Raw genomic sequence first — 24,720 nt, 5'->3', positions numbered from 1 at the left:
TCGTACGATAAAGCAACACAAACTATATCGAAAAATTTAACATTTATTTATATATTTCATTTTTATGGTCTTGCTAAGAGTAGATTACCCTTCTCTCTCTCCTGCATATTATCCTTTTCTTCTATAATCGCAATGAAAAACTATCTAGACCCACAAGCAGTATTATTTGTACGTTGAATTTGTTTGCTCTCTCAATTCAATAAGGTGCGTCAGATAATTTGGAGAATCTATTGCTTGCACACTACACCCAAATAACTGCCAGCATATTTTTTTAATCATAAATATAATTCCAACTCCATATAAATAAAGACATTTTTGGGGATATGGCAGATTTTTTTTTTTTTTTAGGAGCTGTCCAGTGCATTTTCCAAACATAGTATGTGTTTAAAGGATGGTGGTAATCTATTATCTTCTCTGAAGACTTTGACTTTGTGTGAATCCTTGTTAAGAGTCACTTCTTATATGATGGAGATTTACTATGACCACCGAGGTCAAGGTTAAGAGAGAGTTGGAGACGCCGGGTGGATAAGAAGTGTTTGTAATTATTATATGTGATGGCTCCAAATGGATCTAACAGACATCAGTCTTGATGAGAATAAGATTTTGAAGAATGACTTCATTTTAAGGACATTGAGTTCAAACAATGACAGCTCTGATATTTCTATCGTGTGTGAAGAGCGAGCAAAGTCATTAGAGATCTAAATGAACCAGCTGCACTCAGAGAAAACAAACCCAGCGTTGATGTTGAGCCTCAAACTGAATGCCAATCAACAAGTATGTGTCGAGGCTTTTGATGAATAGCAATTAAACAGGAGACAAAATGAGGATTGTCCTCTTCCATAGTTTACCCCTTAATTTCTTATATCGGAATCAGAATCATCTTTATTGCCAAGTATGTAGAACACACAAGGAATTTGTTTCCGGTCGAACACGCTGCACTAGTATCGTTGTCAAAAAACTGCTAAGTGGCACTATACAGTTCCATTTTGGCTACTGTTGAAAGAGTTCAAAAAGTTAATGGCTCGGGGGAAGAAGCTGTTTAAATGTCTGCTGGATTTGGTGCGCATGTATCGGTAGCGCCTGCCTGAGGGGAGTAGCTGGAAAAGGTGGTGGGCAGGGTGTGCAGGGTCCAGTAGGATTTTCCGCGCCCTAGTTTGGATTCTTGCAGTGTGCAAGTCCTCGAGAGTGGGTAGGGCGGTGCCAATGATTTTTTCCGCCGTCCTAACTGTCCGTTGAAGTCGGATTTTGTCCATTTTTGTGGCGGCCCCGAACCAAACGGTGATGGAAGAACACAGAATGGATTTGATGACAGCCGTGTAGAAATGTTGCAGCACCTCCTGTGGTAGGCCATGCTTCTTTAGCAGCTTCAGGAAGTACATTCTCTGTTGGGCCTTCCTCAAGACAGAGTTGGTGTTGACCTCCCACTTCATGTCCTGGGAGACTGTGATTCCCAGGAACTTGAAGGTCTCAATGGTTGACACAAGGCAGTTGGATAGTGTGAGGGGTAGCTGTGGTGATGGATGTTTCCTGAAGTCCACGATCATCTCTACTGTCTTGAGCGTGTTCAGCTCCAGGTTGTGACGGCTGCACCAGAGCTCCAGCTGCACCACTTGTTGTCGGTACGCATACGCGTCTTTGATGAGACCGATGACCGTGGTGTCGTCTGCGAACTTTATGAATTTGACAGCTGGGGGCGTTGAGATGCAGTCGTTCGTGTAGACAGAGAAGAGCAATGGAGAGAGGACGCATCCCTGCGGGGCTCCAGTGCTCGTGGTTCGTGTTGTGGATGATATATTTCCCAGTCTGACCTGCTGTGTCCGTCCTGTCAGGAAGCTGAGGGTCCACTGGCAGATCTTAGCGGACACACCAAGCTGGAGAAGTTTGGGGATGAGGAGTTCTGGGATGATGGTATTGAACGCAGAGCTGTAGTCCACAAACAGGATCCTTGCGTAGGTTCCTGTGTTGTCAAGGTGGTCGAGGATGTGGTGCAGTCCGATGTTGACTGCATCCTCCACAGACCTGTTTGCCCGGTAGGCAAACTGAAGAGGATCTAGCAGAGGTCCGGTGATGTTCTTTAGGTGGTTCAGCACGAGGCGTTCAAAGGACTTCATGACCACAGACGTCAGAGCGACAGATCTATAGTCGTTCACCCGAGGGTGCTGGTTTCTTTGGAACTGGGACGATAGTAGACTGTTTGAAGCAGGATGGGACTTCATACTGCTCCAGGGATCTGTTGAAGATTTGTGTTAAGACCGGAGCCAGCTGGTCAGCGCAGAATTTCAGGCAGGAGGGGGACACTCTGTCAGGTCCTGCAGCTTTCTTGATCTTCTGCTGCTTGAAGATCCGTCTAACGTCCAGTTCGTGGATCTGTAGGGCAGAGGGCGGAGATACGGTAGTTTATGGTAATGGTGGGCAGACCGGGGAAATGGTGGTGTCCTTTTCAAATCGGCAAAAGTATGTATTTAACTCATCAGCCATACCATTGTTGTACACTGCTTGGGGGGAAGGTAAACGATAATTCGTTATTGCTTTCAGGCCATTCCACACCGATGCAGAGTCGTTAGCGGAGAACTGTTTGTTAAGCCTCTCCGCATAACTTTTCTTTGCGATGTTAATTTCCTTCGTCAGCCTGTTTCGGGCGAGTTTGTAAACTGCTCGATCGCCGCTTTTAAATGCAGACTCTTTCTCTTTCCTAAACTGCCTGAGTTTGGGAGTGAACCATGGCTTATTGTTGTTGAATGAGCGGAAGGACTTTGTTGGTACACACATGTCCTCACAGAAACTGATGTATGATGTTACAGTGTCTGTGTATTCATCCAATGTGCTCGTTGAAGTTTCAAAGACGCTCCAATCAGTGCAGTCTAAGCATTCTTGTAGCGCTAACTTTGCTTCATCTGTCATCTGTCTGTTTTTTAACTGTCTTGACTACTGGTTTTACACATTTGAGTTTCTGTTTGTATGTGGGAATTAAGTGGATTAAATAGTGGTCAGAAAGACCCAATGCTGCATGCGCAACAGACCGGTATGCGCTTTTGAGTGCTGTGTAACAATGATCTAGAATGTTTTCTCCTCTGGTGAAACAGTCAATATGCTGCTTATATTTGGGAAGTTCACAGTTTGATTGTGTTTGATTAAAATCGCCCAAAATGATCAGGGGTGAATTTGGATATTTTAGTTCGAGTTGGTTTACATGGTCCGCTAGCGTTTGTATACATGCGTTAGCACGTTAGCATTTTCAGTATTTTTCTATTTATTCCTTTGAGTTAAGATGACTCGGGCATGAGTGGCTGCCTCAGTTACACGCTCCCTCATATGGTCCTTGTTTTTGGTGACCCTACGCTGTTTGTTTATTTAAGAAAATACTTGATTCTGCTATTGATCACTTAAAAAGTAGTCCAATGATTACCCGAACTAACTGTACAACCATCAAAATATTCAATTGCACTACTGATCACTTTATCTGTGCTCGATGACATTGTTGCACAGCTGTCATCAGATGGTACAACTGCACAATGATCCCCTGATATTACGGAAATTATTCGATACTTATCTGTAATCTCTTCATTTATGCTGGTGATTGCAATACTAGTGCATCCGATACATCCACAGTCATTTCTTGTGTTTGATACAAACTGATCCTGATTGTGATTGGGATTATTTATTTTTCACTTGTGCCTTCTAACCAATTTTCCAAACTTAGAAGATAAAATAAGAAAACCTCTATTTGTCTCATAATGGAGAAATTACCAATTCACAGCATGCAAGTTTATGAAAGGAAGAAGTAGAAGAACAAAACAGATATATAGCTGATGTTGTAATGGCAGGCACTCTCATGGCACCATCTTGAAGTCAAAATAACAAAATAATACAGTATACACCGGCCTTCCTGTATCAACTTCTACCTGAGCCTGTCTGAGTTCCCCGGTTTCCTCCCAAAAACATATATGTAAGCTTCACGGAACACTTGAACCCAATTTGATGAGACACTGCCTTTTTTATGGAATTAGCCAAAAACAATAACTTCTTACATAAACTATATACGACTTTTGCGCATGACAATATTTTTGTCATATGATTAGAGGCACAAGCCACCGCCCTAGCCCCTATCAGGTCAGATGTCTTTTTCATTACAAGATTGATGTGTCTCTGTCTCACTACTTCTTACTTAGTTTTTATATCCAGAGTATTTATTATTTTTATAGTTTTCTTGATGAGGTCTTTGGGGCCATTTTGATGTGGCTCTGAAAGTGAGACTGGGAGAAATAGCTTCTGCCTTTCTCAGTAGGTGTGAAAACATTTCTTTTAGCGCTCAGTTTATTATATGCCTGAAAGGTATTATATACTATACCCCCCTCTTTGGAAATGCTTATTTAAGATGCAAAAGAATTATCGTTGATCGTTGTATTTGCCGATAGTGTTAGAAAAATGCCACCTAAGTGAAGTAATTACTCTTTTGTCGTGCATATATCGAATTGACCAACTGTTTTAGCGGGCTAATTATTGCCATTGTCCATTTGTAATTTACTTGCCTGGTTTTGACTGTGCAATGCTTAGGATTGGATTGGATTGGATTGGATTGGATTGGATTGGATTGGATTGGATATGCCTTTATTAGTCTCACAGTGGAGAAATTTACATTTCACAGCAGCAAAGTGATGAAAGGAATGAAAGTAGAAAAACGAAATACATGAGCTGCTGGAAAGGCAGCCACTCTCGCGGCGCCGTCTTGAAGTCAAAAGAACAAAAAAAAAACTAAATAACAAATAATATGACAGCATAGAGACAATATGACAAAACAAAGACACAGAGAGGATATGGCTAAGATTGGCACGAGCATGTCAAAGAGAGGGAACTCATTTTCACCATGTCGCTATTACGCCTATATAATGAGCTCCAGTATATAGGTATAGCGTTTGGAGAAGAATTGTACTTTTCCACGAACCAATGTGATTATCTTTCCTGTCAGCTGTACCGTAATGAAGTCAATTAAGGCAGCCATAATAGTTATGACACAATGATGGTGTTTGTGATTACTCTGCTAATGTCACATGCAACCTTTTATATAGCCTGTGTCTATGCTCCGACAATACAGTTTAGAGCACGGGCTTGTCCGGACGTGTTTCCAAAGTTAATGAGACTGTCTTTGTGCTAGTTTGTGAAACTCAAAAACATTCTGGATTCAATACTCTGATTATAAATCCTGTAAAAGTACAATAAGTTTATCTGGAGAAAATAAGGAAATTGATTTCTGTTTTGCAAAGTGTGTATGTATGTCATTGCACAATATTTGCACTCATTCGGACAACTTCAGCAGATACATATTGAATTTTGAAGATGTCTCATATTGTCATCTTTCCTCGTCATTTTTAATTTATTTTTTTTTTGCTGTGGGGAAGAGTTTTCTTCTTTTTATCATGAATTTTATAATATCTGCAGTCTGAATCATGGAATATAAATGTGTTGATTTATATAATCAACAACCCGCTCGTGTTTGTAGTGAAATGCAATTTTTATCTGCATGAATGAATGGAAGTATATATTTTTGGTTTTGAAGTAAACGGTTGTGCTACACAGTGCATTTATCAATGCTCTTTCAATTTTCAGCACATTTCCCCATTGTGGGATGAATAAAGGTTTTCTGATTCAGATTTTTCTGATCTGATAAAAAATTGGATGAGATCTGGCTCATTATCTGTGCCACATGCATTTTATTGCAGACTTCCTCCCTTGGAGGTTGACATATTTACCTCCTCTCTTTTAAAATGTTCATTAAAAATGTCATGATAATTGGGAGTTCTGCATACACACAACTTAGAAGACCGCTCAAATTATCAATGCCAGTTGTTTAGTATCAATCTGACAGGAAAACTGATTTTGGCAGTTTTACCTGAAAGAAATATCACAATTAGATGAAGATTTCTGCACTTTGATGTTTTCTCTCTCACTGGCTGGCTTGGTTATGCATTACTGCAGTGAACAGGGAAGTTTGCTACACAGATGATCCATCTCCACAGGGTTCTCCACATCTCTATTCAGAGGAAAAGCTTTTCAGTTCAGTCATCGAAAGAGTAATCCTCAGTTGAGATGTGTGATGTTGAGTTTTACTCCGGCTGGGTGGGAAGTACTCAGATGAGAATTTTCTTATTTGACAGTAGGCTTCTAGTTAGGCCTTAAACCATTTTTGGGCCTGATCACCGATCAGCGAATTAAAAAAAATAACCCGATCCAATCCAAAGGCAATACTCATAAATACAGTACGTGATATGAACTGCTTATCCTAGAGGCCCAGGCTCAAAATTTAACCCCTTACCGCTGCACTGTTAGGAGATCAGGCTAACGATTTTATTGAATTGACATTATTGTATCACAAAGGAAATTAGTACTGGTATTGATTAGGAGATTCCCACAGAGACCACACAAGCACCAGAGTAGTTTTCCATGCAGCAATGTAAGTCATTACTTCACTTACATATTGACAGTTTTCCCCCAAATCAATAAGGTGTGGCAAAAAATTCAATTCGAACACCCACCGTAGTTAAATGTGTATGTGGAAAACACTGCAGCTGTAATCTTATTTCATGGAGCTGATGTCACAAATCAAACAGTCAATTATAGACAGGATGGCCGATCACAAAACAAGACATTAAATGCAAAATATCGACCGATCAGATCCAGCCGAGCCAATTGGTGCAAAGTCAATGTTTTGCTCCGATTGAAATGGGAGAAAGGGGTCTGATCATTATTGTTTAAAAAAATCTATTCCATCTGTATGGTGATAATTAAATAATTGGGTACCTAGACTCTAAGAAGTCATTTAACTGTTAAAGGATTGTCTTGTTTCATTATTCTGTAAACAAACGTCCACAGTTTTTCTGAAATTGATATGTCACCCCCAAAATACCGTTGGGATCAAAGAGCTATATTTGAATAGTACATTGCGAAATCTATAACTTATAGTACCACATGCCCTTGTTGTCGCTGCGTTTTAATAGCTGTGGTTTGAAGACTCCTAGAAGTACTCGTGTGGATGTGATCTACATTAAAGTTAGCCTGAAAGTCAACACCCATCTCACGGTCATTGTGCCCTTTTAGATTCAATGTACTGGTTCAAAAGAAATATGACCAGCCTAATGCTTCCCGACCGCATTGTAGATCATCACTAAATCAACTGCACAAAAGAATGGGTTTTATTTGATCAGGGATTCTTGTATCACCTCTAAAGTGGAAAACAAGACGTCATTGGACCACAGAATGCTTCATGGGATGGGCCCTTTTCCCCGAAGAGCTAATTAAATTCTATTTTGCTTTTGCTAACTCAGAATGCCTTTTGCCAATAAGCCCTTCTCGCTCAGATTCAGACACAACATCAAAAAATAAATATGTTTACCTACGTGAGGGTGCATTCAAGGTATTTCTGGAAACCATTATCAGTGGTGAGAGTGCATACCCCTCAAACGATCAGTTGTCAGATCACCGAGCTTGCAGTACCAATCCCCTTATGGGCTTGTTAGAGAGCGACAGTTGTTTGTTTGTAGTAAGGTAAACATCAATAAAAATCAAATGCGGAAGATATTTGTATAGAACAAAAGACAAGCAATCAAATAGCATTCCTTTCAAATAAAACTAATTTTTTGTTTTGTGTTGCATAATTTGTTGTTGACAGTGTCCCACCTAAATCGTTTATTTTTCCAAGTGACCTACCATAAACCTAGATCGTCTCACAGCTGTCATTGGCTGGTACCACCGCACGATGGTTCACTTACATTACAGAATGCCCTTCCATACGTATTTTGTCATGTCTTTGTTTAGGATGGTACGAGTGCAGCATGTTCTACCGGACATGGATTCATTATGTGTTCTACGTACTTGGCTAATAAAAATGATTCTGATTCTTAGTGAGGTTTAATTTTGAGATACTGTAGTGGCATAGATCCCGAAGCAACTGTGAAAACACAGTGCTAATAATTCTATGAAATCTTTTCTTTTCAACATCCTTGCGTGCCCAATGATCAGACTTGATTTACTGTATATATTTGGATATTGATTCCTGTCATTGACCATACATTTACTCTGTTTCTTTCCTTTGCTTAATGCAGGTTTCTGCTAATTTAATTGACATTCAATACAGTGCAAACTAAGATGAAATAAAGGTTTGTCTTGTTTCAAATTGGTTAAAAGGGAAGTTTCCCCCCTGACCCCAAAAAAGAAAAATCTTTATTATAATGAGTTCCATGTAGCCCGACTAGTCTAAACATGGCATTTTTATTAGTATTCTATATGTGGATTGCAAGTTAAGCAGTCAAATCGTCGACCAATGTCCATTTGGTAGTTTTTTTTTTTTTTTTTTCAAATGAAAATGACATAATAGTGGCTGAGGGAACAGTCAGGTTTTAGCTGATTTCTTTATTATAATGAGTTCCATGTAGCCCGACTAGTCTAAACATGGCGTTTTTATTAGTATTCTATATGTGGATTGCAAGTTAAGCAGTCAAATCGTCGACCAATATCCATTTGGTAGTTTTTTTTTGTTTTTTTTTTTCAAATGAAAATGACATAATAGTTGCTGAGGGAACAGTCAGGTTTTAGCTGATTTCTGAAGCTGAAGTACAAAGTAATAGCCCCCGATGGCTGGAAACAGGTGAATTTACTCAAGTCCATTGTAAAGAAAAATCTGGGGTTGCCACTATGGTACTGCGACTATATATTCTATAAATATTTTTGTTTGACGAAGCATATTGTGGGACGAATAAAGGTATTCTGATTCTGATATCTCACCTCTTCTTCTCTCACTTCTGATCCTGATTCCAGATTAGCCTTTACAACTCATACAATTTACAAAGCTGTTTTTGTCGTACATCAGCAACATTTGGCCCTTCTGTATCATTGTCTGTGCCCCTGAGTAAGCATTTTAACTCTCATAGGAGGGTATAACATTACCTAGGGAGGCAAATGATTATGTGTGCTACTCTCTATCCGCATTAATCAGATGAAATGCACTGTTGGATACCAACCCCTCTACGCCCTCTCATACATCATTTTTCTTCACCTCCCTGTGAAAAGTTAAGATGAGCACAGTTTAGTAGTTGGAGCATAATAATATTTAACTACTAAATCGAGTTTTTTAGACCATGACCATTTTATGGGTAGGTAATATCATTTTTACTCATGTACATTTGTCTAATAAAATGGTCACCGGTGTGATTATGCAATATATCAATATTTTTACGGATGGACCAATAAAAAGCTACTCTATAGTCTAAGTGGATTTGTAGCTGACGACGTAACCATTGACTTCATGGAAGATTTTCCAAAATGGACCACATGCAGAAAGCAAAAGCAGAATCATTTTTTTTTTTCAATCAAAACGATTTTGAATTCTCATTTCATCTGTGAAACATCTACAATCTACATAATGGACTCGTGCAGTTTTGCATTCATTTGATTTGCCTCTGTTGTGTCAAGAGATAGGTACATATCAATTTAAAAAATCTACCAATAAACACACATACAGTGAGCTGCTACAGGATTGCTTTAAACATCCCGCTTGCATCTGTCAGTAATTAGACAAGTCGAAAAAGAAAAAAAAACTTAAAATGTCAGATCAGAAGAAAGGCAAATACGCACTAGTATGAACAATGTATGAACACTAGTATGTATAATGTATAGCACTAGTATGAACAATGGATATTGAAAAGCAGATGTGCATATTACTGGACAGCAAGACGTCATGAGTGCACGAAGGTATGAGAAATGTACAAATAATGAGAGTGGAGGGTAGAGAATTGAACAGAGGAGACTAACACACCTGCAAAACTGAAAGCATATTTGTCTCTTCATCCCCCTGAGCTCTTTCCTTGTTCCCCCAGTGGAACAGTTGGATAAGAAGGTCTGTTTGATTGGCTTAACTCTTGGCCCGCAGCCATGGTGGCACTATCACTGTGGGATCCGTATAAGGAGCTGAGGGACCTCTCCGAATTAGATCGTAAACATTCTCTACAAAGTAGTGATTCAATAGATCCACATTTCAAAGAATACAATTATGAAGTTACTCTCCAGAAAAATGTACATTTAGTTTCTTATTCTATTTAAAATATATCCAGGCCAAACAATTGAGAACAGATTCACATTTCCAAGGCCGACCTGGCAGCTGTCAACAGATTTGCAGTTTACATAACATTAAAATGCTGTAATTGGCCCTGAAACAGGAAAAAAATAACAGGAAATTCTCCTTGACATGTTTGAACAGCATGTTTCTGTAAGGATTTTGCTGTCATGGGGCACTCAAGTGTATTGTTATACTGTTTACGAAGTCACACCATGGTTCCATTTTGAATAATGCTCTTTCTCTCGTCTTGTTGTCGCTGCAGCTGAATGGGTGTGAGTAGAGAAGACATAGGCAGAACTTTTAATCTGTGTGAGTTTGGGGTTGGGCAGAGAAATAGAGGAACAGAGCGACAGTTTCCTATGGGAAAAAATTGTGATACACACTTTTTGGCTTACACACTCTGCAGAGTTCATGCACGACTGACAGCTTACACTGACGGACTACCTAAAACACCCACCACCCCCACACCCGACAAGCAAGGATAAAAGACAGCATGTCCTTAGTCTGCCAAATTAATCTCTTGCAATGCCACAGTTGTTTTTGTCAATTGATAACACTGATGGCAATTACAGATGGACTTCAGAATTCTGGGAACAGCCAGCAGCCTCTGGCAATAAACCACCTTTGTGTTTTTTACACACCAATATAGTGAGTTAGCATCCGAGAATCAAACCTTATACACACGACGACATGCCAGCATTTACTATTTGCACATATTGTATTGTACTGTGTTGTTTATTGTCTCAGGTCTGGTACGATTAATGATGGGCCTTGTGGACAAGATTTCTTGTCTTGATAATCATGTCTGATATCTCAAGATGATAACAGGGTTTGGGCTATCAAAAACATATTTTTGAAATCATCTATCAAATATTCCATTCGTCAATCGCGGAATAAAAACACCACCCCACCACAAAACTCACCAATTTGTTCCTTTGTTCACCTGACTCCTACTGTCTCCAAGTGACCCCCCACCGCTTTGCACTAATCTCATTGAACTAAAAATTTGACTGAAAATGTCACTGCCATTTCCGAATTTATTCAGGAATTGAAAGTATGACGTAGAGCGCCATTCCAGAATTCGGCTTTTCGTTTTTCTTGCTGGGGGTGCCGATGAAGCTCTGGCCAGATCTCTGGTGATATTTTTACCTTCCACAAGAGGACAGCATTTCCCTTTTGTCCATGTTAGCGCTTTGTTCCAGCTTCATCTGTTGTCAAAGCGCTATATAAACCAATATGTAGGTATTGCATAGTATTTTGGACAGCCGCCCTCATTTCAAGCGCATATAATTCCAGATCCATATAATTTAGGAATTAACTCTTTTTTTCTGATGAAAGAAGCAAATCTAAGGTTTCTCACGCTGCATTGAATGTTTATCTTCTGTTTATGTTTGTTGATGTATTTTTATGTCCTGGAATTTGAGTGAAAATGAAAAAAGCCCTGGCAATGGAGTGGACACATTTTTGCACATGCCTGGCAGTGAATGAGTTAATTAAAACAATGGATTTTGGTCCAAAGATATAAGTATTGATACAAGCTATTAAAAAGTACATTTTTCATAAAATGTTTCTTTGCTCATGATGTTGTAGCCAGCCTACCGTTGAGCCATCAACATGAAATCCATGTCCTGCAGATATGCAGATATGCCGTCGTGTTGTATATTTATTTTGATTGCATTCTGGGTTTGTTACTGTTCAGTTATAGGCACTGTTGCATATTTACAATATACTACTTCACCATGTTAAAATATCCTTTAGAATGCTTGCATCTCACATACCTTTGTACTTGAGACAGTTGTTTCCAAAGTAACAGGGAATATATTTATTGAAAGGTTCTACTCAGACTCTATTCTTTGCTAAAAACTTTATGAATATCCCTCATAACTTCATGCAAAGAGCTTGAGTACCAACGATAATGATAATCATGTGTAGGGCCTTCAAAGTCACACTGTATAATGGCTGAGCAAAGTAATCTGACAATTAATGAGTTTCCACATTAAACTGTCTTTATTAAAATTCATGATTTTGTGTGGCATGATCTTATAAACCTTTTGAATTATGTCACCTCTAACAGGCTTTCATTTTACTTGTAAAAAGATGTTGCGCATGACATGATTTGAAGAGCCCACCATGTATTTTACGGTGTTTAAAAACAACTGCTTCCTATAGATTATGTTTTACATTTGCAGGAATATATCGTTCATTTCAAATCAAATTAAAGATTCAAAGGTTTTGATTGTCCATTCGGAATATGGACATGTACAGAGAATTAAAATTTCTCTCGCACCAAATTTTGGAACTTCAGATTAGGTTACACATGGACAATATTGCAACAGTAACAGATAATGCAGTCATGCCTTTGCGTTTTTACTTTGTCCAAAATTGGAGATTATGAACATAAAGATGTAATGTAGTCCTTTTTTTGTGTGCAAAAAGATGGGTTGGAGTCCAGTGACAGCGAAGTATGGGGAGGTAGGGGAAAGAGCTCAGCATCTTGACAAGCTGATTTATGAAGCTGTTTGTTGTGGAATAGGCCTGGAGACTTTGTACCTTCTTCCTGAAGTGGGAGTTTGACGGGTGGTTGGCATCGACAGAAAACCTGATGGCGATGCGGATGTTCAAAACGTCTATGAGGAAGGGCACCAGTGATTTTGCTTGCCGTATTCGCTATGATGTGTAGAGTCTTTGGGCAGGAAGATGTGCAGTTTGGAGGTTGGGTTTAACATCATACAGTGATGAACCGGTAGAGCATATGATGGGAGGTGGTAGTCTCAATTGAGTTTCAGGGGAGGTATAGAAGTGTTTGAGCCTTCTTGATCATCGGTGTGGTCTGGTCCATTCTTGGCCAGGTGTCATTTGAAAAATTGACCAACCTGATTTGGTCAAGGTTACAAGAAACAACTGAATAAAAAAGATATTTGGAGCTGGAGGTGTTTAGTTAAAGATTCACTTATTTAATGTTCATCTTGTTTTTCATGTATTGTCTAAACTGTTTCAATCTGCACTTCAGACTATTGAGGATTAAACTTTTTGATAGCTGGATCAATACCATAAGTGAATGAAATTGACTCCTAGTTTGAGCATAAGGTTCACTCTAAAACCGCCTTTTTCTTTATGTAAACATCGTGGAGTTTCATATGGATCACGGACTAATTGACAAGCTATTGTCATTGAGTTATTTTTTTCTGGGGTTTATTTTACTTATTGATTTATTTTATATGGCATCATACATTAATCATCAGCAAAATTGCCATCACTACTGACGCTCTGTATGCAAGTTGGGTAAATCCTTACTGTAAGTCAGACTTTGTCGTTTGAGCCTAATAAGACATATTACAAAACGTGCTCATACATTTCTCCCTTCAATATCTAAAAGGAATAGCACATTGTTACAAAAAGCTGTGACCTTAACTATGTAGTCAGTAAGTCATAATTGCAGTGAATGAGGCTGTCCAAGTAAAATCAGCAGTGTAGTTTTGTAATGAAGGAGCCCTAATTCAGACAACAGATGCTGCATTTCATTTAAATCAAAGTTTAATTGAAACACGGAGATGCATAAATTGTAGTATTTAAGTGTTTAACACCACAATCACCATACGAATGAAGTGAAATTAAAATGAACATTCATTAGAATGAGCTCCCTTATTGGGAGCTTCACTTTCAAATTCCAGCAACCAGTCCATTCGAGAATTGTTTCATAATAGGGTAATTTTATCCCCTTGTATTCATTTTTAAGGGTTGACATTGAGGCATGTGTCATGGCGAGTGAGATGGCCATTTAATGTTTTTTTAGATTAGCACATTGAAATATTAATCAGGGTTATGGGAAAGGAAAGCCCATTGTTGAGACTGAACATTTCAAGAAGACCTGCAACTGCTGCCATAAAGACAAAAGAGCAAGAGGAAAAAAACATTTTTACTCTTTTTGTTATGATGAAAACCTATTCCACGTTATTTGATCATCGTTTTATATCAGTGTTAACTTGTCCAAAAGACAGCAGAAGGCAGATCTTAGGGATCTTGCTACATACATTATTGGATGTATTTAAGATACATGTAAGAACCATGGTGTGCTCTGATCACCGGAATGTCACTTGGCCATCATGCAGGGCATTTTATGATTGTTTTTTCTGGATGTGCGGACCCCCGATAGGAACAGATTTTTTTTGTGACAACCTTGTGTCAAAATAAGACTTTGGAGGATTTTGATCTTGTTGGAAATAGGATGAATTTGAATACAGTCACGTTGATGTGCATATATGAGTCCCAAGAATAAGCTGACCAAAAACTCAATGTCTGCCAGCATGACACACGTTTTCATTGTCAGCGAATTATCCAACCAATGACTCACATTGATATGGAGGAATTACCATCAGCTTCGTACAAAGCATAATGTATAGCATAATCCTGGCCATATTGCTCTCTTTTTTTATTTTGTCTTTGTGCCTCTCACCTCTCTGAGCCGCTCCGATTGCAGTTCAAATTGCATGCCACATATAATAAGGCTGTGCGAGTGCAAGTGTATCTCAGTCTGATCCCTCTTGCTATTCCCCCACCTTTCTGATTCATGTTCAATGAATCTCTCGTTGAATGCAATACCCAGAATGGGTACTATCTAAAATGGACATCAAAACCTCTGAAATTATCACTGACCTCTCTTTTTCTTTTCTCTGTCCCATCGGCTTTGCAATCATTTAAAGGAGGCAGAGGTAAGTTGGTCCATTATCTTTGTAATATGATAATTCAGAGGTATGTTGAAAATCAAATGGCCCTGCAGTATTATTCCGGCTTCTACAGGAAAGCTGGCTGTAGAGTTGTAGAGATCCTGTTCATTTGAGTGCAAAACAAATTCAGCCTCAACCATTGGAGAAATAGTTGACTTCCAACGATGATGTTCATCAGCCTTTATCATTATTATGAAAGATCGTTCACTCGCTTTGAAACACATTATATTCTTAATCGAGTGAATTCTCGAATTAGCTCGAAAGACAGGGGACATTTATTTCGATATGCTTTACATGAGCAGTTTGGTTGTTTGGGACGTGATGAGATTTACACACCATCTGCGTTCGTAAAGTCAGACAACATTTGAAAGGGTCTTGAAGTGTGGCTCGTTTAATTTCCCTCATTCCAAAAGGTGGTGAATTTGTGGAGCAGAAAGGTAATACTTTATCAGAGTTGTAAAATTATTGGTCCACCAGTGTGCTATAAAATCTATGGACTTTACAATTTAGAAGTTTCCAGCTTTCTAACACATCTCCAACAATTATTTTATTGCATCTTCACAGACTTTAATGTTTCTCTGGTCAGTCTACCTCCGGAAGGAGAGAGTTATTACTTTATAAAGTAAAAACCTTAATGATCCTAAAAATGATTTAAATGAATCTAGCATCCCCACATGGCTACTGCCACTGCTACAACAGTGCAGTACTCTGGAAAGAAAAAGAAAATGTTCACTGACTGTGTGGTAACTTTCAGAAAAAAATAGATACACAAATAATGGAGAAACAGACCTCACTTTATATTGTTATATTGTCCACTGCTCATTTTAACCCAAAATTAGTGGTTCTGAACATGGATAAACTGCCGTTTTTTTTGTTTGGGTAATAGAACCCAGATAACTATTTCGTGCTAATATATTTTGAAAAACCATCTTGACTTTTGGACTCAAGGTTGAAGGTCTTTGTGTAAACATTTCTGACATCCTATTCGATAGATGTGAATATTTCATTTGCAATTGGGGCGGATCTAAAACAAGTGTGTCACAGTGTAGAGCTGCAGAGTTCAATTCTGACTTTAGCCTTCATGTGCGGAATTTTCCTACTTTCCCTGTGCCAGTGTGGGTTTTCTCTGGGTACTCTGCTTTCCCCCCACATTCCAAAAACATTCATGGAAGGTCAATGAAACATTCTAAAGTGTACATAGGTGTCTGTGTAAGTGTGAATAGTTGTTAATCTACGTGTACAGTACAATTGGCTGGCAACTATTTCAGCGTGTACCCCACCAACTGTACGTAGACAGCTGGGATAGGCTCCAGCATGCCCCTCGACCCTTCTGAGGAGAAGCGGAACGGAAAATGGATGCATGGATGGATGTAAGACAAAACAAACCAACATATAAATCGAATGAAAACACGTACTCTTTTTTTTCCACACGGCCTATTTTAAAAGTATTTTCATATAGACCAGGGGTGTCCAAAGTCGGTCCTCGAGGGCCGTGGTCCTGCCTGTTTTCCAGCTCTCCCAGGAGCAACGCACCTGATTCAAATCATCAGGACCATTTTGATGCTGCTTCAGCGCTGGCTGATCATTTGAATCAGGTGTGTTTCTCCTGAGAGGGATGGAAAACAGGCAGGACAGCGGCCCTCGAGGACCGACTTTGGACACCCCTGATATAGAGGGTGCATTGCATTGTAAGCTGCGTAGTCTCAGAGTGGCTGCTGTTGCATTATGGTTGCCAGATGATCACAAGCCACACATAGACGAACAATCTTTCGTGCTCTTAATTACACCTGGGGAGAATTTAGCGTTAGTCAGTTGTTGTGGATGTCCATGGAAGAGGCACTCTCTCTGTTGACCAACTATGACAACTCGAAAATCATTGTCTTCCTCTTTCTGTACAGCTTCAGGGCACCTATTTGTGATATCTGTTTTTGTCTTGGTATTTCGTATTGTGGTTCGAGTATCTGTACCATCTTTTTCAACCCTGGCTTTTTCATGAAACTATATGATTGAATGTCCCGACAAGTGATTGCGGACAGAGACTGTTATTTTCTGTGAGCAGCCATAGCTCGGTGGCAGTTTAATGGCAAATTTACAAAATGACCCGAAATGACTTTTAAACTCAAAAGTACAAGGGGGATCACTTCAGCTTGCTACTGCTTGTGTTCGTCCCCGTTATTGAATGGTTGAACAAGGCTTCCATCCAGACAATACGAATCACATGCAAAGCATCTCCTAGTGGGCAGGAGACAAATCGATTTCGGCATTTGCTCAATCAATATTGAATTTTAGTGGGAAGTTATTGAATCAATACTGGAGTATAGTGCGAGAAGTATCACACACCTAAGTCTGGGCCAGGTTCTTTGTTGTGGAAATTGAATGTGTTTCATTTTCATTTTATAGTTGCAAGAAAGTAACATCTTAGTTGTGTAGACATTTATTGACGTTATAAAATACTAACTACTCTTGTCACATGTGGCTCCTAAAAGGTATGATCTTTCCTCTTAAAAATATCCATTTGTTGGAATACATTTGAATGGAAGTTGAAGCCAAGAAATGTGAAGTCCCTTGTTGGGGATGCACTGTTTGCCTGTCTACAAAAGTTAATGTTCAACAGTGTGTTCTAACATAATTTTTCATATTGTGTTTCCATTCAGGATGACTACTTCAAAAGCTGGGCACCTGCCAGGTCTCTGGACCTACGTGAGTCTTTGATAAAGTATCAGTGGAATAGAAGGAATTCAAGTGTGACTAACTATATCTGTATTTATTGACACTTTCAAACATAATGTTGTTAAGCTTATCTGAAGACAAGCATATGACCCACAGGCAGACACAATGATCTCAGTACTTGTGGATTGTTAGGGCAGAGTGGCAGGTCAACGCGGGCTGAAACCACAGGCAGTCAGAGAAAGCATACAAAGGTGTTCATGGGGGCTGAGCGTGACAGCAGGGCAGAAAATAGTATGCTAGGGAAGGTGGCTGAAAAACTTCCAATGGATGTCTCTTCAGATGGGCCCTTCAGCTGCAGAGGAGAGTGTGGCTGACAAGGGGAAGACTGGCAGACGTGTAGGGAAGAGACAGGTGGAATGATTGGCGAGATGTGCAGCCCACACTGAATTAAGGGAAAGGCAACCAAAAAGAGAACAGAGGGACAGCGCACACAGTAGAACGGAAAAAAATGTATTCTAAAAACTGTGGATTTGTCACACCACCTTTGATTTTCAGTATATACTCCCACATTTAAAAAAAACCACGAGGATATGGGTATTTTGCATCTTAACACACAACACTGACAGAGCAGATGCTGTATTACTGTGTCACAGTCTACAGAGGCTTGTCAGAGAAGAAAAACATGTCAACTGAATTTCATAATCAGGGAACAAGAATTTAATTACATACCAAGACTTTTGAAACTCTCGGCATAAGTCTTGTGCGATGATACCAAAATTACATGTTGAATGTGTGTCATTTCAGGATTAAATGTGTCACATATATTTTTTCACATTAACATGCAATGCAGTTATTAGTTCAAAACCATGTTCACCAAATTCTCGAGACCATTCACCAACAACCTGTCCAGTTTAACCTTCATTGTAATTTTGTTGACAATGACTTATACATTGTTTTTTTTCTTATGAGAATCTCAACCCGTGCTATATGATTGAGTTGTTGGGTTTTTTTTTTTTTTTCAAATAATTTTGAGGGTCTCTTGGAAGGTGGTGTACAAATAATATTTCGGAGTTAAAGTGGGAGTTTGTGAGAAACATATATTTTAAAATTACAAATGGCATACCAATCTAGCCCCATCCCATGCCCCAAATTTGAGTTACAAAAAAAAGCACCCAGCCAAAGTGACCGGAGGTGTGACCGACAGCGTCTCACTCATTATCCTTGCCCTTTTGAGCACACACCCCTTGGACTTCAGGAGCTTTGAAGAAAATATGGCAGATTATCCAGCCTGTAAACAAGTAACCAAGGTCTCTTCGTCCTGACAACTCTGAAGAACAAATGATGAGCATTTACGTAACATTGCATCTAATAAAATGTGTGAGGTATTTTTAGTTTGCTACTTGTTGTGATCAACGTGCTTATTGTCAGCCACTCAGGTGTGAGGGAATAATGAAGTTGGGTTACATAGTAATTCAACTATAAGTATAAGAAGAAGGAGATAATCTAAAAACACAAGCGTTTGTGTGACTTAGCGTCCCAGTATGCTAGGTCGACAAATGCTACTGTCCTTCAGAACAAGGAAGCTATTAAGGGTGCGTGTGTTGTCTAAGCAACGGTCTCAGGCAATAGAAGAGGTTGAAAAACTTCTGTTGATTTGGATTAATGAAAACCAGCTAGCAGGGGACAGTGTGAATGAGGGTATTATCGCAGAGAAGCACGGCAACTTCACTCGGATACAATCAAGAGGCAACTACATCAACGACCATCATAAAGGTAAATAAAACGAAACTACGTGTACGTATTTTTATGTTAAAGTGTTCATATGCCTTCAAAAAGGTACAACTAATACCACATTTTTCGATGCATCTATGCAGAATGACATGACATGTCATTTTAGTATCTGTGAGGAGCCTACACCGACTGAGAAATCAAAAACGTGGATGCTGTTTCGTCTGCGGCAAAACAGTTTTATAAGGTGCAAACGATTTCTTGGTGGCTTTTGATGTTTTGTCCATGTGACAACTACAATTTAATTTTATGAGATATGAAGTATAAAGTAGCTTTTTGTGGGGACGATAAAGTAAAATTCCGCACGAACGCACCAAAAGAACACTCCTCAATCTTGTTTGATTATTTTCCATTCTCCTGCAGCACTGCAATGTCTCCCTTGCTGCAGAGCTAGTATTGCTGTGCTGTTACTGGCACACTCAATGTAAACAGTCCTTGGGAGAGTAATGTACAGGGAAACTATTAGGCGGCAACTGAATAAAGGAAATCAATCTGACAATTTGGAAACAATTGCTACATTTCTGGGACTGCATTGCTTCTCAATAAGTAAATTTTTACGCAGCCGGTGTGTGGTGATTTTCCCTGCCAATGAAAAACATTGACGGCCTTGTGCTCAACAGAGCAAACCTTGTCAAAAATATTGGTAAATAATGGGTAAATAAGCCAGTAAATGAAGACATCTGCTCTGTTTGGATGTCCAAAGCTTAAATTACTTAATCTTTTTCCATAATCTACAACTATTATAAAGTTTACACACACCTCTTTAAATGTCATTTTTTTGTGAGATGAAAAAAAGAGATTGTCTCCCATAACCTTATCATAGTGGAGGGATTTCTGATCCTAGACGCTACCTTGTCTGGCTACCTTGTCATGCCCCTGGCAGAGTCACCAATCAGGTCTAACGTGATAGACCAGAATAAGAATGGCTAAGAGACTGCCTATGAGGAATACATTTAAAGTGATTAATTTTACATTTACCAAGGTGTGAGTCAACAGGATCTTTCCCTGGAGCCAGGTCTGGGGGAGGGTCTCAAAGGTTGACATGGGGCCTTGCCAAATTCAGCCCTATAAGACAAGAGAGTTCTCTCTTATAATGGGCTCACTATCCCTGAGAGGGGCCCAAAAGGCTTGGATGTATTGAGAGAAGGGTTGATGCTCCAATCCCCGGCTAATGTAGCTATTTCTTTGGATTTGGAATGTCACCTGTGTTTCTTGGAAGGAGCCTGAGATTGTGTTTGAGGCTGAGATGTTTCGATTAGAGGTAATTCTGATTTGCCTTCTCTCACACCTTGGGATTTGTTACCAGTTGTTGGTCTGTCTTCCACTCTGTAATTGCCTACTATGAGAGACGCATATCAGGTATGGGCCTACTTATTTCTACCCGGCTTAGCACCTGGACTTTGGGATTCATACCAGTAGACGAGAGGGAAGCCACAGGTCCTGATTTCTATGCCCACATGGGCAGTGATGGTGAGACGTGGAATTGTGTGATTGCCAGCAGTCAGAAACTGTGTGGTGCTCTATTATTGGACTTCTGTTTTTGTCACAGATTGTCCGAAAATATCATTTTTTTTCACAGTTTTAAAATTACGGCTTTGAATGTCCTTTTTAAAAATACATTTCTACATGAACAGTGTGCAATGCAGTGAATAAATTCAGAAATTAAAAATGAATACATACCAACATTATGATTTAATTCTTAGCAAGCGGAACAGAAAAAAAAATGGTGTGTTGGTTTTACTGTTTTATTCAGTGGTTGCACAAAATCTAATCTTGATCCAGATACATTATTTTAACAGGAAAAAAAAAATAAACTTCACGGTGCAGAGGTATCAGGGTCTATTCCAGCTTCATTTCACTCTGTGTGGAGTTGGCATGTTGGCAAAAACATGCACGTCATGCTCATTGAACACTCCAAATTGTCTGGAGGAGGATGAGTATAAGCGTGGATGGTGGCTTTTTTTCTGTGTGCCCTGCGATTGGCTGGTAAACGATTCAGGGTGTCCTCCACATGCCTGAAAACATCTGGGATAGGCTCCAGCGACCCTGGTCAGCATCAAGCATCAAGGAAGGAAGGAAGGAAGGAAGGCAGGAAGGAAGGAAGGAAGGAAGGAAGGAAGGAAGGAAGGAAGGAAGGAAGGAAGGAAGGAAGGAACTAAAGAAATAAATCAGCACACAGTGTCCCATCAATCATGAGCTATTTTTAGAACAGACCCTTGGATTGGATTGGATATGCCTTTATTAGTCTCACAGTTGAGAAATTTACATTTCACAGCAGCAAAGTGACTACTCGCATTGTCCTTGCGGACGGACACTGGCACCTACATGTACATGTGTAGTTTTTTTTTTTTTGGGGGGGGGGGGAAAGACAGTGCCAATGCATTTGTGTAACTCTGTATCTCTTCCACCTAACCTCCCTCCACCCACACGCTCCGCTCATGCACCTGCTATTATTTGCAGAGACGGAGAAAAAAGTTAATTGGAAGCAATTAAGAAGGGCTGCTCATTTTTATTTTGTTATGCTTAGAATATCTTGTTTTCTATCCTTTCACTCCCACCCCAACCCCATCCCTCTTCAATTGCTGCTGTGGACTGCAAATTTCCCCATTGCGGGACGAATAAAGGTATTCTGATTCTGATTGTTTCAACTCTGCCAGCAGCCCATTAAGCTCATTCCTGGTAACACATAGTATGAGCGGGTATTGAAACCTTGATTTTTGAAAAGCACAGTATGTTGTCAAACCAGTTATTTTCCCATGACTACTGTTGACCTCGACACGGGACAGTGTGGGAGTCGGTGGAAAGAATACGACTCTATTCGGGCAACATGCTTTTCAGAGGCAGTTAAAAAGCTCCTCGGTGACAGGGCCTCAGGGGTGGTTGAGATTCGCCTCAGTTACTAAAGGCTCCAGATGCCGTCGGGCTATTCTGGTTGTAATGGACATCAACCTATTACTCATCTGTCAATTCCCCTGAAGATTTTTTTAGGAACCTCTAAGTTTCGTTCAAAAAGAAATTGTGAAAATAAATTCATAGCATCTCACAATATAGCACAAGATATGCAGTGATACCTTGGCTTACGAACTTAATTGGTTCCCAGAAAGTGTGTGTAAGGCGAAAAGTGTGTATCCCAATTTTTTGTTTCCCATAGTAAACCATTGAAATGAGAATAATCTGTTCCCCGGTTTCCATAAAATATAATTTTCAACTAAATAAGCCTTATAACTATACACAACTTACCTTATTCTATGTATAATAAATGTGCTATTGTATTGTAATGAAAGAAATACACTGCACTATATGATAAAGTCACTTTATTTACATTTGTGGTGGTCATTGATGGCTTGATGGAATGGCGTTGGGAGGTCGGAGGTCAGAGGGAATTGCTATTTATAAAGAGAGGCACACTACATGAGAAATGTAATTAAAGAAATAAACTGTACTGTAAAATAACGTTTTATTTACCTTTGTGATGGTCGTTGATGGCTTATGAAAGGAGAGTCACCTTCCATAAGCAGCTCATGTATTTTATTTACTACTTTCATTCCTTTCATCACTTTGCTGCTGTGAAATGTAAATTTCTCCACTGTGAGACTATGTAAATTTCTCCACTGTGAGACTAATAAAGGCATATCCAATCCAATCCAATCCAATAAGGACTGTTGGTAACTCAACCTCTGGTGTGGCTTCTCTTCTTTGCTTCTTTGGAGACTCCTCATCATTTTTGCTGATTGAAAACCTCTTAATTGACACCTGTTCCTTTCTGACTTGTAAGGTCTTACGAAGCTGAGGCATCACATTATCGTTCATCATGTTGATGATTCTCATAGCCACAGTCTTTTCTGGATGGAACTGTTCGATAAAAGCCTGCACATCATTCCACTTTGCCAACATTGCCTTGATGAGCTCACTTGATGCTGCAGCCATCTCCTCCTCCTCACCCTCAGATGTTCTCGAACTGGCTTTAAAATCCTCAATAAGCGCCAAACTTCCAAGTTGGCGCATGGCGATATCGGCGTGAATTAATTAGCCGTGCTTTCTCGCATATACGTCTGTGTAAGCTCTCAGTCGTACAGGAGTGGTCCATCGATGAGAAGGTTTCTTCAGCCGTCATCTGTACAAAAGTGAAGGTTTCGGACGTTTCGCCTCCTATCCAAGAGGCTTCGTCAGCGAATTAAAGTCTGACTGGTCGTATCGGCCCCATTTATATATCCCTAATGTCCAGACCTGGTGGCGCCGGACACAGCTATGATAGGTCCCTACTCTCAGGTTGGGGGGGGGGCGCGGGACCCCCCCCCCTGTGGCCCCACTGATTGTTCCTACATTCCTGACTAACGATTGGCCTATTACCCCCACTCCCCCCGGTATCACCTCATCAGCATAACGACCCTCATCAGCATTGCGAAAGTTGCCTAACCTGTTTTGCCTGAGCAGGCTATTGTATGAACGATCCAAATTGAACCTCACACCACCAGACCGGTTTAATGAAGGATTTTGTTGTTTTATAAGAATCGCCTCTTTTACCCCCCTTTCAAACCATCTATGTTCTTTCGCTAAGATTTTCTCGCATATAATTGCTTTACAATTATATGCGAGAAAGCACGGCTAATTCACGCCTGCTCCGTGTGTCCCGTGACCACAGAGTGAGTAAAGTTTATTCACGCTGTCCCCTGGTAACTGCTTTTCGTTAATCCACATTAACAGAAGTTTTTCAACTTCTTCGATTGCCCGAGACCGTTGCTTTGACAGCACGGAAACACCTTTTGCAACAGACGCACCTTTGATGGCTTCTCTGTTGCGGAGAATGGTAGGAATGGTTCACTTAGCATAGCCGTACTGGGCCACTGAATCACACAAACACACACCTCTTTCGTGTTTTTCAATTATCTCTTTCTTCTCCTCGACGGTGATTTTGTTTCGTGTCTTCTTCGGCTGAACATGAGCCTGTGGTGAGTTTTTTTCGGTCCCATAATAATAAATTTATCTGCAAAAAGCTCCTCGGAGGCGATCGACGTGTGCATTCAAAGAGAGGGGGTGTGGAAAGGTACGCCGGCTGGAGCGCTGTTCGGTTGTGTGCTTCCGCCGAAGATCACTCCGCCAGATCCGAAGATCACTCCGCCAGCCGTGGTGGGTGTGTATCGCGAAAAGTAGTGCGTATTTCATGGTTTCATTTTCATAAATTTGATGTTCGTAAACCGAAAATGTCGTAAGGCAAGGTGTTCGTAAACCGAGGTCTCACTGTATAATAAATGTTCTATGGTATTGTAATTAAATAAATACACTGGACTGAATAATAAAGTCATTTTATTTACCTTTGTGATGGTCATTGATGGCTTGATGGAATGGATAGCTTTCTGCATAAAGTGTCTCAAGGAGCTCTGGTTTGTACCTCTTAGAAGTTGTGATATTGCAACAGCAACAGTTGCAGACAGA

General features: G+C 39.9%; 1 protein-coding gene across 3 annotated transcripts in view; it reads left to right on the top strand.

Moving 5' to 3' along the window:
• spock1 (SPARC (osteonectin), cwcv and kazal like domains proteoglycan 1) overlaps positions 1 to 24,720 on the top strand; it is an 84,767-nt gene that overhangs the window by 28,001 nt on the left and 32,046 nt on the right. For all 3 annotated transcript variants that reach the window (XM_089023652.1, XM_089023635.1, XM_089023644.1), the window contains exon 3: positions 17,484 to 17,529. In XM_089023652.1, the coding sequence (XP_088879778.1) occupies positions 17,484 to 17,529 (46 nt within the window). The remainder of the gene's footprint in view (positions 1 to 17,483; positions 17,530 to 24,720) is intronic.

This window comes from Hippocampus bargibanti, linkage group LG02 (genome assembly GCF_051943395.1).
Source record: "Hippocampus bargibanti isolate YZ-2025 linkage group LG02, ASM5194339v1, whole genome shotgun sequence".
NCBI lineage: Eukaryota > Metazoa > Chordata > Actinopteri > Syngnathiformes > Syngnathidae > Hippocampus > Hippocampus bargibanti.
The sequence above is the reverse complement of the archived record's forward strand: the minus strand, read 5'-3'. Positions and strand labels throughout refer to the sequence as shown.